Below are 15,356 nucleotides of genomic sequence, written 5' to 3'. Positions count from 1 at the left end.
CCAGTCTAACATATCACTGACTCTACCAGTCTAACACATCACTGACTCTTACAGTCTAACATATCACTGACTCTAACAGTCTAGGACATCACTGACTCTAACAGTCTAAGATATCACTGACTGTAACAGTGTAACATATCACTGACTCTAACAGTCTAAGATATCACTGACTCTAACAGTCTAACACATCACTGACTCTTACAGTCTAACACATCACTGACTCTTACAGTCTAACATATCACTGACTCTAACAGTCTAAGACATCACGGACTCTAACAGTCTAACACATCACTGACTCTAATAGTCTAACATATCACTGACTCTACCAGTCTAACACATCACTGACTCTTGTCAATGTGCATGAGAATCTTTCAGTATAGAAACTGCAGAAACTCTCTGTCACAAAAGTCTTTTTGGTCACTGATCATGAGAATGTCTAAAATATCTCTTAAAATCATAGTAATAATAGTATTGGTAGAGAGACATAAATCTGTCTAGAGGTGGTAATAAGTGACATGATGAGAGTTATGATGACTTGTATGTTTTTGATCACGTTTTCCATCAGTCATCTCATGCCAAATCTTATTCACAACTTTTTAAAGATGTTTTATGATAAAATAACTGGTGAGATTAAAAAGATTCAAATGCACCCCAGTCTTTGTTCTTGTCTTTATAACCGTAACTTGAACGTACACAGACCATGAAAAACATTCAGACTGTGAAGAGTGTGGGGGAATCTGGAGTGAAACAGTGATTTATGATCAGTTGTATAGAAATGATGAAGGAAAATATGTCAGTTATATCTTCCCTGTGTCGTCCAGACAACCTGCTGATTGTTCCATTTATTACTTTAAATGAGTCTAAGGGGAAACAGAACATTTCAGTATCTGTTTGTTATCATAGTGAAGATCTCTTATGTATATTTAAAAGAATAACAGACAGACATTCTAATGCACAGCAGTGCTAGCAACACTGACAAAAAAAACAATAGTAATAATAATTATAATAAACAAAATTACAACAGTTGAACAGTTACCTGCTTTCCTTATCCGATACAATAAGATGATCAGCATGATGAGACAGATCCCTGAGGGAATGATGAGGTTCAGAGCCCTGATGACAGGATTCCTGCAAACTTTACCCCAAACAGCCATTATTCACATTACACATATTCATAATCAAACTTTACCCCAAACAGCCATTATTCACATTAAACATATGCATAATCATACGCACATTATTTTTCAAAAACCGGTTTCACCAATTTTGTTTAAATCTAAGCATAAACATGACTGATGTGAGTAGGGCCCTATGAAATCCGTTTCATGTTTTCTCAAATTCCCTTTAATTTCTTTCCCAAATTCTGTTTTCTCCGATTTATTTTGATTAGTTTTTTTTTTATTTTTAACCAATTTTGACCTAAAAAAAGTCAACTACAGAGACAAACAATTGAAAAATGCAACTGAATTCGTTTTATTTTAACTGCTGACCCATAGTAGTCACTGGGGTGTTGTTCAGCCCAGTATTGTGCAGTTAACTGTGTGCTCCTTAACTTTTTCAACTCAGTTCACTCACCAGAGGCTCTTCGTTTTGACATAATGTTTTCTAATGAATCTAACAGTCAAACTCACGTGCTGAAGATGAAGATTTGAGTCATGGTTACTAGGCAACATCCTCACACTCATTAAGTCAGATTTGACTATGACACAGTCCTTCCTATTAAAAAGTCTCTGGCTATGACTACTGCCAGGGTATTTTACACTATCTGGACAATCACAAAAGGGGAAAAAGCTCATAGGTTTAAAATGTCAACACAATATCCGCAATTCTGAGCAATTCCACGTTTATAAGTAAATAACGTTTTCATGCCTCGATTCCGTGGTTCCCTCCACGTTTTCCACATCACGGAAATCATAGGGCCTTACGTGAGAGCTGAATCCACAGGAACATTTACATAAAACACAGATTCAACATTAAATAATAAACAGAACAGTAAATATGACAGCCAGCTACAGTCATCAAGGGTTTCATAATCAAGGGTTTCATAATTCATAATGTGTGTTTGATTCAAAATGAGATCTACTTACATGGGATGAAAATGTCTGTCTCCTTCATGTGGTCTGTTGTTATTACTCTACAGAAGAATCTGTTGGTCTTACTGTCCTGTACAATAACACGTTTCACAGAGAAACCCTCCATGTCTCTGTCTGTCTGTGTATCCTCAGCAGAGAGAATCTCTCCTTCACTGTTCAGCCAAAAGACATCTGGCTCTTCAGGGCTCCAACCTGTAGATTCACACGACAGACTCCGCCTTCCTGAGTAATCACAGTCTGTCACAGTGATCACAGGCTCAGTTCCCACAGCTATTAATAATCAATAAAGACATATTAACTCTCAGTTATTACAAATGAATCTGAAATGACAAATAAACAACTGCTTTGGGTAAATTAAACATGAGTCTCACCTTCAACTATGACTTCAACAGTCACATCATCCTGCCAGTTTTGATTCTCAATCAAACATTTATATTGTCCTTCATCAGAGACTCTCACTCTGGAGAGTTTTAATGAAGTGTTGCCTTTCTGCAGTTCCTCTTTAAACAGTGCTGTCCTCCCTCTATAGGACTGAATCTGGTTCTCATTTCTGTCTTCATGGTCTGTGTACAGATGCACTAGAGTCTCTGATCCATGGAGTCTAAACCATTCCACTGTCATGTCCACAGCACTGATGTTGGGTTTGAGAGAACAGGGCAGAACCAGGTCTTCACCAGCTATAGTAACAAGAGGACCAGCTGGACCAACAACCTGAAACTGATCTGGAATCAGAAACAGATACATTCACAGTACATATTACCAGACAGTATGACAAATCACAGATGCAGTGTGACATGTACTAAACACCAAAGGTGGAAAAAGTACACAACCCCATTAACTGAGTCAAAGTATAGATACTCCTGGTCAAATATTAATCCAAGTAAAAGTTTTTCAGTTAAATTTTTTATTTCAGTTAAAGTACTAGAGTACTGGCTTTTAAAAATACTTAAGTATTCAAAAGCACATTTTCTTTTTAATGTCAATGCATTGTATCGTTGCCACAATGCATTTACAGAGCCTAATGACTCTGAAACAACCTACTGAATGCACTGACTTGCTTGTAGAACCTGTAGAATAAAAAGCTTGTGGAATATGCTACAAAGTCTATAGAAACACAGTTAAATCGAATGCTTCCTCTATAAAAGACAGTGTATAGCTTCAGTTAAATACGCCCTAGGTTAACTCAGATTGGCCTTAAAAGGATAAAAATGTCATAATGTTGTAGGCTAGGTTAATTTTACTTCTACTACATGGTATTGCCTGAAATGGATGAACTTCGTCACCGCTTGATTCCCGCCCCCCTCGCCCTCGCCCTATTGCGACCGGGTCCTACGTGACTCCATTGTCTTCGCGTGACCTTACTAATAGTGCTGTGGTTATCTGACAGGATTAAAACATGTATTTCTGAAAGGACTTTTGTCAGTAATGTTAACTCGGCATTTTCGCTTGCTAACTATTAGTATGTGTCAGTAGTGGATTCACACAGAACCCGATGTTATGTCCCAAATGGTTTCCAAGCCAATTGGTTTCCATACGTGTTCACACACTGTGTTAACAGTAGGAGTTGTGGTCTGCCTCTGTCACCAGATTCGTCACACATTCACAAGCATGTTAATCGCGATTTTCAAGTCGCATCTCATATGCACTGCGGCGAATATGATCATAAGTGAGCAGTGAGCACTACATCACAGCCTCCTACGACAAAAGTTAGGCGAACACAGCGCGCGAATGCGTACGGGAAGCAGTTAGCTTGAAAACCCAGTTCATTTCTAAAATCTCAGACATGGACTTAAGATATATGGTCTTGGGTGCTCTGGTGAGGAACCTCTTTCTTTATCATCTTTACCTGTCGTGCTAGCAGCCATCAGTAAAACCGTAAAGTTCAACTGTTAAAAAAATGCAGTCAGCACGCACTTGACTGACAGCATTAGAGCAGTTTACTGTGATTGGTTGTTCTCCTGTGACGAACACGATATGGCCAATCGCATTTTAGAAAAGAAAATTCGTCCGCTGACTTCAAAACTATCCTTCAAAGTAATGAGTAACGAGAACCTTCACAGAAATGTAGTGGAGTGAAAAGAACAATATTTGTCTGACATGTCATAAGTTTCCAAAAAACAACACTCAGGTAAAGTACAGATACTCGAAAAATGTGCTTAAATACAGTACTCAAGTAAATGTGCTTAGTTACTGTCCACCCCTGCTCAACACATACACACACACAGACACACACACACACAAACATATACATGGACAAACACACGTAACGGAATAATAATAATAATAAAAAAAAGGGTCATGTGAAAACATGCATTAAAATTGTATCTGGTGATACCATTGTATTTTCACATAGTTTTTAAGTAGTGATTTGGTTGATCTGTTGTTTTTGTCTAATTGTAAAATGACTGACTGATTACATTGGTCTCTAAAGGTCTTCTTATAGGGCCAGTCTGTCTGTGTCTCACTCATTACATCACTGAACTGAGATCAGTAGAACATCCTATTGTTTTCAGTTAAATTTATGTTTCCCCCTTTTCAGGTAAGACTGATACTCAAAGTACTGTAGTTCATGTCATTGTGTTGTGTGTGGTATAAAATATATATTGGTGCTAAAGTAACATTACAAATGCACTTCATGTTTAAATAAAACATTAAAGTGTTAGCTGAAGGTGGGATGCTCTGTTAGTGAGTATCACACAAGGAGAACATGATGGTGCCACGCCCTGTGCTGTTCACTGAGAGAGAGAGAGGTGCAAGCAGTATTCTTTTGTGTTGACTTAAAATATGAGAATATTCATGTATTAATGTTTAGAATGAATTTGTTGTGAATTCATTATAAGTGTAACTCTTAGTAATGTTTTGCTTTGTTTTTCAGACCAAAGAAATGAATGTAGACTAAATATAGTTTAAAGGAAAATGTCAAAGTTTAAGAAAATGATCCTGGTAAAATGTTTCTGTGCATAATTTGTTGAAATTAGAAGGATATTTAACTTAAAACATTGTGAAAGCTTTACTAGTTAAAATGCAAAAAGGGGGCTATTCACAAGAACTTTCTACAGTAATAGCTGAAGGTAATAATTCATTATGGTTTATGGAGAATGTTGTTGAAGGTGAAACTACATTAATGTCTCTGATAAAGTCAAACTGAGGTCATTTCTCTAATGACTCAGATGATGTGCCATTTATTCTTTTCATTGAAACTGTTTCGTAAGCAAATGATACTTCATGACACCACTGAACTGAGAGTAGTGACTGCATTTATATTTTCACTCTTTAGGGAGTGTTACACACACAGCTTGTCTTTATATCCTAATGAGGACCAGCCATAGATTCCCACTTCACATCAAAGACACTGTTTTACTATAACACAAGAATATGATCCTACTGATTCTTATCACTTTAATTTGGTGGAAATGCATGAATAAAGTTTATCATCAGTGTGTGTTGTGTATTAGTGTGAGTCTGAAACCTCTTCCAACAGTAAATGCAGCTTTAATCATTTGGATTCAGAGAGAGTTCAGTTCTTTTCAACACATTTATCCTTCAAACACACATTTTCAGATTGTGGTAGGAGTAGCTAGATGGTAAGGCCATTTATAACAAGAGGACAAAACAGACTAACACAACCCAACATATATAGTGTTTTTATAAGTATTTCAGTGGAGATGTGTCCTACCTGATATGGATAATGCTGAAAAATGAAGAAACAGGAGATTCACCAAAATCACCTTCATTCCTGAATGAGACACAACTACAAAAGAGAAAAAAACATCAGTCAGACTGTTGATAAATAGATGACATTACCCAGAACAAAAGTAGCCTAATGAATGTGTGGAGGATCTGCAGAGGTTCTGTGGACTATCATTCTTTCCATCAAAGAGACAGTTTTATTATAACACAACAGTATAATCCTGTTCATTCTGCTCACTTTAATCTGGTGGAAACACAGGAATTTGGCAGGGGTGCACTGATCCAATGCTCAATATCGGTATCGGTCTGATACTGGCCAAAATCACTGGATCGCATATCGGAAAAAAGTGGGCAATAATCCCACACGATCCATTAGCCTAAACTAACACGAAAACGCTTAACTAAACCGTGAGGGACATGCTGTCAAGAGAGACGGACATTCTAAAACCCTTAATGTGAAAAGGCTTAACGTGACTTAGAATAGTGTCCAGTGATCACCAGATTTCTCTCGGGCATGTCTTGTCGTAAACACTTCCGCCTGTCAAAAAATCAAAACCGAAATCCTATGAGTATGGACGTTATTTTACATTTAGCGTTTTCCTCTCCATTGACGCCATAAGGAAAGGGCTCAGCGTGGCTTAATGCTCCAAAATAGTGTCCAATGATCACCAAATTTGTCTGACATCTCACGTGTCATAAACACCATCTCCTATCCAGAAATCAAAACTAAAATCCAGGGAATATGGTAGTAAGGCCTACGTTACGGTAAGCACTGGGTTGGTGAGGGTTGATTACATATTTACAGTAGCACAGTATATATGAGTAGTATATATCCTACACTTTCTGTCAAACTGTCAATCAAAATGATTGATGAGCTCTGTTGATCGATGACCCCCACCTCCCTCCCTCTCTCCCTCACTCCCTCCCTCCTTGCCCATCTCACCCCCGTGAGAGCATGTGTTATGTCAAACCCATTAAAACACCCTAATCGTATTGAATGACAGTTGACCGGTCAAACGCAGGTCAAAAAACAAACATGCCATACCAGAGTCGGTCCCGGCTCCCCAAAAGCGTGTGCCTAGGTCATTAGAGTGAAAGTTTGGAACACTCACTGTTAGGCCATATGCGGGGGTGGTTACACTGGTGATTCATTATGTTGGGCAAGGCGGTCTGCCATACTTGATGACCCTCCCTCTCTCCCTCCACACTCTGTCCCTGCCCTGTCAGGGGCTTGTTTGATTGATAGGCACGTGTGAGGAAAACTCTTGTATGGCCACAGGCGTGAGAGAATGTGTTATGGGGGACACACTACAAAATAGCTTAATTGTACCGAATGACAGTTCATCGGTTAAACACAGGGTAAAAAAACAAACAGTCTATACCTAGGTTACCAGAGTGAAAGTCTGAGGACGAGGAGGTCTCCAATAACTGATCACCCTCCCTCCCCACCCATTCCCTCCCTCCCTCATTCCATTGCTCCTTCCCCGCCCTGCCAGGGCCAGTATGATTGACAGGCACATGTGAGGAAACACTCTTGTATGGCCACAGATGTGAGACAGTGTGTTATGGGAAACACACTACAAAATAACCTATTTGTCCCGAATGACAGTTCATCGGTTAAACACAGGGCAAAAAAACAAACAGCCTATAATACCAGGAGTCAGTCCTAGCTCACCAAAAGTGTGTGCCTAGGTCATTAGAGTGAAAGGCTGGAACACTCACTGTTAGGCCATATGTGGGGGTGGTTACACTGGTGATTCATTATATTGGGCAGGGTGTAAAAAAATCTGTAATCTCCATGAACTGATGACCCTCACTACAACCCCCCTTTCCCACAGGGGGGCCTGTATGTTTGACAGGCACATGTACGAAAACACTCTTTGTATCGCTACAGGTATTCGAAAAATGTGTTCTGCAGACCCTGTTAAATTAGCCTAATCGATCCGAATGACAGATCACCGGTCAAACGTGGGGGCAAAAAAAAAAAAACAACAACAACAAAAACAAAGATTACGAGGATTCGTAATCGAGGAGTCGGTCCCGGCTCACCATGACGTCGAGCCTAGGTCGCGGTATGAGGTCTCGACACCCATTGGGGACGTCTTGACCAATCCTGACGGCCCCCGCCAAAATCTGTGTAAAAGCAGGGCCGAAATCTGTGAGCGTCACACATCTTGTTATTTTCCGAGTCGGACGATGGCCCAGAAGATGCTTGAGACGACTGCATGGTCCCCCTTTGCTCTGAGTGAGTTGATTATGACCTTATAGAAAACGTTTATTTAGGTTTTGCGTTGTGTTACCAACATTTTCATGCGTGATGTTGTTTTGATTGTGTTTAACAGGCGTGTATCTGATCTAGGTCCTGCAGAACACGAGTTTATCGACAACGTCAACGAGATTCAAGGTCTGTCGCAACTTGGTGAGTGTCCAAAATGAGTTATAATACGAATCGTATATATACATATATAAATTTATATTTAATCACATCGATGATGTTTTATTAGTGTCGGGCGAAATACTCACGACCGCACCACAGGGTCAAAGTACGGCTGAGCAATCCCTCGGTAAGAACATTGTCTTTATGACTACAATTCTCTTAGCCGTCCTATTTTAATTTCTCAAGAGTGATCGTTTCGCTGAAAAGTGTTTCACAAACATTAGGGTTTTTTTTTTCAGCAGGTTTGCAACATATGGTCGAATCCATACCAATCACACAGCCGGGGTTCGAGTCGCCGCAGCGGGGTTGTGAAGTCCGCGCCGGGGGGTCTAAGCGTAAGGAGCCTGAAGTGATCCGTGATGCGAACCGTGTTTCGGAAAAGCGATCGTGTTATAATAGCGTCATAGGTAAAAATAACTAAATCACTTCTTACTCATCCGTTTCTACATGTCGAAATGAATGAAAAGAAATCATTTAAACACCTATTACGACTAACGTTGAATTATTTCACCGAACGGCAGACTTTTACACGGATGAGAATACAGCGCTAGCCGGGCCACACTTGACTGAAGGGGGAGAAGAAGTCATTCAAGCCGAGTTAACGGGTTTAGAGGACATCGGAGAGTGGACGGATACCCAAATTGAAAAGTACGACAACGCGGACCCAGCACATCTAGGAACAACCTTGGGGGAGAACGACGGTATAGGGTTGGCGACTGACACGTCGAGGCCGTCCGCAGACCCTACAGCCCCGGACACAACCTCGGGGGACGACGTTGGTATAGGATTGCCTACCGACACATCGAGTCCGTCCGCAGAAGATCCATCGCGGGGTGAAAACGGCGGAGACCCTGAGGGAGATTCAGCAGATGAAGTATGCTCGGGACACTGTGATCGCGGGAGGTATTGTCCCCATTGTATACAAGATGATTGTAGGACTCTTGTTGCTGAATTGAGGTGTTTATCAGACCAATTTAACAATCATGTACAAGCTTTTGGGTCTCTGTGTGAGGCCAATAAACAGATAGTGGAGATTGTGGCCGAAGTGAAAGATACTCTGCATAAGTTGGTCGACGCTCATGAGAAGCGGGAGCGTGGATACGATAATGTGGTTAACATATTGAACAATCAAACCAAAGTTATCCAGGGGGTGTTCAATTTGTGTCATGTGGATTGGCGTGCGTTGTCAGAAGTGTTAACCCGTCTTTCAAACATGGCCCGTAGATGATGTTTGTCACACAATCTCATTTAATGTGTTAATATGTGTGTTTCAGTCTATTTCCACGTGTGAATTTCATTTACGTAATCATTAAAAGTCTAAACAATTGCCTAGTGTCAGAACAGTAGCACACAACACACGTTCAATTTGACACCATCACGATGTCGCACCCACACAAGCGTAGAAGACTTGATAGCGTAGAGGGGGGAGGTCAACACACCAGGACCATTACAGACTTCAACAACACTTTGCATACCATTAACACTCTGTTAGCGGCAGAGCATAGTGCACAAGACACGGCCGCGAGTAGAAACACGCTTTTAAACGATGATTCCATTTACCGCATGTCTGATGATGTCATGAGTTTTAATAACACATTGCACGCTCTGCAGAACGGTGCAGGCGACGTTGGTGAATCAGCTATTCATGGTTTAAATGACAGGACGATAGAAAGATTGGTTAGAGAGGGTGGTGTGGTTGGTGATTATACGGTAGTGGCAAGACCCCGATTTAATAGTGTGGTTTTACACAGAACGTTGAATTTCAGAGATGCCCCCGACACTGACATAGCTGCATACATCCGGTATCTACACAACACACTAAGTGACGTTGTCGAGTTTTCTCAACGCTTGGCTGGTGAAAATGGCATTTTCAATATTAGTTTGAGAGGGTCTAACCTAACATCGGATGTAAATGCTATATTATCTCCAGAAAATGGTTACGGGACTGAACGTTTCTTGGATGCTATTGAGAGAGTGCTGCAGAGTAACGAGCGAATTATGGTGGACGATCAGTTGGAGCTGACGGTCTCTATCACGCGGAGTAAGAACGGTGGCGCGTATAGAAAATTGTCCGACCTGGCCCATGATGAAGTGATTAGTAAGAACAAAATGAATTTGTTTTGTCCTTCTAACGTTTCAAACAACCTGTGTTTTGCCATCTGTCTAGCACACTATCTGAACCCGCAAGTACACACCAATACCTTAGAGCAGTTAGCCGCAGACATACAAACAGGCATAGGTTTCACGATTCAACAGAAAATAGGTTTTAAAGATGTTTCCAAGTTTGAGCGTGCCTTAGGGATCAAGATTGTTGTGTTCTATAGGTCCAGTACAAGGATGTTGCAAAAGTACCAAACAAGCGAGACCCCGCACAACAAGACCGTGTTTTTGTACCTTCATGAGAATCATTACTACAAGATTGAAAATCTCAAAGCGTTCCTTGGAGAACCTTATGCATGTCAGTTTTGCTACGAGGGTTTTAGTAATCGTAGAGATCACCGTTGTAAATTCAGTTGTGACGTGTGCAATGACTCTGAATGTTACAAAAAGAGTGGGCCGTCTACATTTTGCCGTGATTGTTCAAGGTACTGTAAATCCAAGTATTGTTTCGATAGACACAAACAGGCGGTGTCCACGGTTGAGGGAGGTGTGGTAGCGGCGCCTTGTGATGTCACAAAGTATTGTAAGAAGTGTCACCGTCGTTATCACGTTAGTGTGAAAAAACCAACGGTGCATAAATGTGTTACAGGGCGTTGTGTTCATTGCAGTGTAGATTTGTCGCCAGACGCCGTGCACAATTGTTACATTCAGCCCATCCCGTTGAAAAAATCACAGCACAAATATATTTTCTTTGACTTTGAGACCCGGTTTGAGAATGGTAAACATAGAGCCAATTTTGTGTGTGCCATTACGTTTAAGGGTAGGGAGTTTACGGCTGAAGGGGATGACTTTGTTGAAAAGCTTATGAAGAGGTTTAGACGCCCTGTGTATAAAGGTTACACGTGGTTGGCGCACAACGCTTCAGGGTTTGACAATTTCATTCTCTTGGAATATTTTTCCAAAATAGGTGTCACTCCGAAAATCACCATGGTGGGGTGTAGGTTGATTTTTATGTACGACGAGGCTTTCAAGCAACGCTACATAGACAGCTATTCGTTCATACCGATGCGTCTTGCTAAAACGGCCGCGGCCTTAAATCTGAACCATGTCGAGAAAGGACATTTCCCACACTGGTTTAACAAACGGGAAAACTACAACTATTGCGGTGCTTATCCCGACAAAAGCTACTATGGTTATGAGACCATGTCGGATAAGGACAAGGCAGAGTTTGACGCGTGGTACAACGAAGTCTCTGGTGGTGTTTTCGACTTTAAGAAAGAACTGTACACTTATGGGAGAAATGACGTTGTTCTGCTGAGAGAGGCTTGTATTAAATATCGCGACGAGTTTATTCAATGCACGGGTCTTGATCCATTTAATTACACCACGCTGGCATCTTGCTGTATGGCCGTGTACAAGACCCATTTTCTCCCCAAAGACACACTAGCCCTGACTCATAACAACGCCTACATTAACCAGCACAAGGCCTATTCAAACATTTCCATCGAATGGTTAGAATTTGTGAAAACATCCAGAAATGTCGATGTGCACCACGCCCTGACCCACGGGGAGAGGGTGTTTGGGAAATACTATGTGGATGGTTATTATGAAAAAGATGGTTGCAGGAACGCGCTTGAATTTAACGGCTGCATGCATCACGGGCACGATTGTGGTTATAACCCAAACCACACGCACCCCTTGTCAAAGATACCATACAGTGTGTTAAGGAGACGATTCGATGACAAGCTGGAAATTCTTACAAGGGCGTATGGGTTGAGGGTCGAAGTGATGTGGGAATGTGAGTGGAAGCTCGCTAAGCAAAACAATTCTGACGTCGCAGCGTTTATGACTACGTACACCCCACAGTCTCGACTGAGACCTAGAGACGCTCTTTTTGGCGGTAGGACAAATGCTTACAAGTTGCACTACAAAGCCAAGGAGGGTGAGAAAATTAGGTATCTGGATTTCACCAGTTTATACCCATACTGCCAGGCAAGAAAAAGTTATCCCATAGGACACCCCCAGATTATTTTCAAGGACTTTGAACCTCTCGAACATTACTACGGTCTAGTCAAAGCTACTGTGCATCCGCCGCGAGGGCTCCTTCACCCCGTCCTACCCTGTCGTTGTAATGGGAAATTAATGTTCCCTCTTTGTCGATCATGCGCCGAACAGGAGAATCAGACTGCACCCTGCTCCCACAGCGTTGAGGAAAGGTCTATTTCGGGGTGTTGGGTTACCATCGAACTGATGAAGGCTGTTGAAAAGGGGTATGTCGTGGTCAGGATAGATGAAGTGTGGCATTTCCCGCAGAGATCTGACACCTTGTTTGGTGATTATGTGAAAACATTCCTAAAGTACAAACAGGAGTCTAGCGGTTATCCAGCGCATGCTTTGACAGAGGCTGACAAGAGAGCCTATATTGACGATTATTTTGAGAAAGAACATATTAGGTTGGACCCCGAAAAAATATGTGTGAACCAAGCTCGGAGAGCCATCAATAAGTTGTTATTAAACAGCTTGTGGGGGCGTTTTTCCATGAGGGAAAATTTACCCGTGTCAGAAATGTTGACAGACCCCGAACAGTTTGCCAGATACATTTATGGTGAGGAGTATGATGTTACACACTTTTCGTTTGTCTCGGAGGATGTGGCGATGATCCAGTGGCGTTATGCGGACGGTAAAGGTGAACAAGCTCGCGACATCAATGTGTTTCTCGGCGCTTTCACAACGGCACACGCGCGTTTAAAACTGTACGCTCTTATGGATAAGTTGGGAGATAGGTTGTTGTACAGTGACACAGACAGCGTTATTTTTGTTTCTAGGGAGGGTGACTGGGAACCGCCACTAGGGCCGTATCTAGGAGATCTGACGGATGAGATAGGAAGCGGGGATTACATCACAGAATTTTGCTCGGGCGGTCCAAAGACATACGGGTATCGAACAGCTAACGGTAAAACATGCATGAAGGCCAAAGGTATCACGCTGAACGCTGAGAATTCAAAAGTCATTAAGCTAGACACACTGATTGGTCTGGTCGACCATTATGTAGTGAATAGAGACAACACCCAATACATACTCGCACGAACAGACAATATTGTGAGAAATAAAAAGCAACTCACGTTGAAAAACAAATCAGTCGTTAAACAATTTAAAGTTGTGTACAACAAACGTGTGCTGCTCTCTGATTTCTCGACACTGCCTTATGGGTACTAAGGGGTATATGGACATCCCTAACCGGGGATTAAGAGATGTTAAGGACTTTGATTTCAGACTTCAACATCCTTTCTCATGTGTGATAAGTGGACCTTCGAACTCTGGGAAAACATATTTTGTAAAAATGTTGATTGTGAATGCTGACAAGCTGATTTCTAATAAAATTGAAAATATTGTGTACATTTATGACTGTTGGCAACCTCTTTACGACGAGTTAATGAAGATAAGAGACATCACATTCGTTGAAGGAATACCCAGCGCTCTAGACGACGACGATCTCTTACCGGTAACCAAAAATAATTTGTTAATCATTGACGATGTCATGAAGGATGCGAGTAGTAACGGACAGGTAGAAAAGGTGTTTACGCAATACGTGCACCACCGCAACCTTAGCGCCATCTATCTGGTTCAGAATTTGTTTTTCCAGGGGAAATCTAGCAGAACAATCAGTCTGAACACAAATTATCTAATGTTGTTTAAGAACCCGAGAGACAACAATCAGATCAACGTGTTGGCTAGACAGATGTACCCCGGTAACACAAAATTTTTCATGGAATGTTTTAAAAATGCTACCGAAAAGCCTTACGGTTACCTACTGATTGATTATAAAGCGAAAACCCCGGATGCATTTCGCCTCAGAACAGACTTGCTTTCAGAGTATCCGGCTGTGTATGTCCAGAAAAGGAATTGAAGGCGGCGGCATGTCGGTAAGGGTTCGTAGAAACTTACCGATTTTGAAACTTTTACTTAAAGCTAAACCGGCACAGAGACGCATCATTTTGCAATCGGCATCACACGAGTTAATTTTGACCCTGTGTGAAGTCGCTCTTAACCTACTTCGCGGTACTATACCTCTTACACATGCACAGTATAAAAAGCTGGAAAAGAAGAAAAAGGAAATCAAATTGGTCGCGGACAAAAAGATCGGCGTACATAGGAAGAAACGCGCTATTAATCAAAAGGGTGGCTTTCTTCTTCCGCTCTTAAGCGTAGCGGTTCCGTTTATCAGTAGTCTCATTGCTTCGAGACACAGCTGATGTTGATGGAGTATGCCGAGAAAATGTTTTTAGTCCCCCAACGTCAGTTGGATAGATTAAAGAATGACTATACCCCCGTATCTATAAGGCAGAATGTAGAAAACGATTTGGATGCTTCCATACAGAATGTTTTGAGTAGACACGATTTGGACCCGCACGAGAAGGCCAAGTTGTACACAGCGTTATTGCAAAGATATTTGTCCTTGGTGAAGCAGGCGGAGAACGAAACCCGTACTTTAACACTGTCCTTACCAGCACCCCCTTTCGACAAGGAGGACCTGCCCGTGTCTACAGAAAGTCGTTCTACCGTGGTTGAGGCCGGGGGCGATCGCGTGATGAACGAAGTGTTGAAAAATGTGCCATCGAGAAACAGAAGGAACGTTCAGTACATTTTAGATAAGATGTTAAATTCGAAAGACGTCACAGCGTGGAGTGAATCGGGCGAATTTATTTTAAACGGTACCGTGATTCCTGGCTCACACATATTTGATTTAGTAAAAAGTGTCACAGCACCACATACTGTGAGTGTCAAGCGTAGACCGCGTGGATGGCAGGAATTTCTGAAAGCGATCGCGACTCTAAACATACCCCTTTCCACAGTGCCTAACCAGCGTGTTAAAGAGGAGATCAATTCATTTAAAAAAAACACTGGATCGTATAGCCACGCAACACCCTCAAAAAGTCCTGAAACCCCCGTGTTTAAATCACCCCGTTTGGACAGTACCTCATGGTTCGACTTTTAATGGTACACCGTTGCAAATGTGTTGTTTTTTGTTTTGTATT

The 15,356-nt window shown here is 41.6% G+C and overlaps 1 protein-coding gene across 1 annotated transcript; it reads right to left on the bottom strand.

Moving 5' to 3' along the window:
- Positions 1-2,181: 2,181 nt before the first annotated feature.
- Positions 2,182-3,436, bottom strand: LOC115814018 (butyrophilin subfamily 1 member A1-like; the record flags this gene model as incomplete). The annotated part of the gene is made up of 3 exons (XM_030776731.1): positions 3,427-3,436; positions 2,465-2,815; positions 2,182-2,363 (listed from the first exon to the last, which is right to left on the bottom strand). Coding segments are annotated over exons 1-3 (543 nt in total), but the record flags the coding sequence as incomplete, so codon positions are not given.
- Between the last annotated feature and the right edge of the window lie 11,920 nt (positions 3,437-15,356).

The sequence above is a fragment of the Chanos chanos genome, chromosome 6 (genome assembly GCF_902362185.1).
Source record: "Chanos chanos chromosome 6, fChaCha1.1, whole genome shotgun sequence".
Taxonomy (NCBI): Eukaryota; Metazoa; Chordata; class Actinopteri; order Gonorynchiformes; family Chanidae; genus Chanos; species Chanos chanos.
The sequence above is the reverse complement of the archived record's forward strand: the minus strand, read 5'-3'. Positions and strand labels throughout refer to the sequence as shown.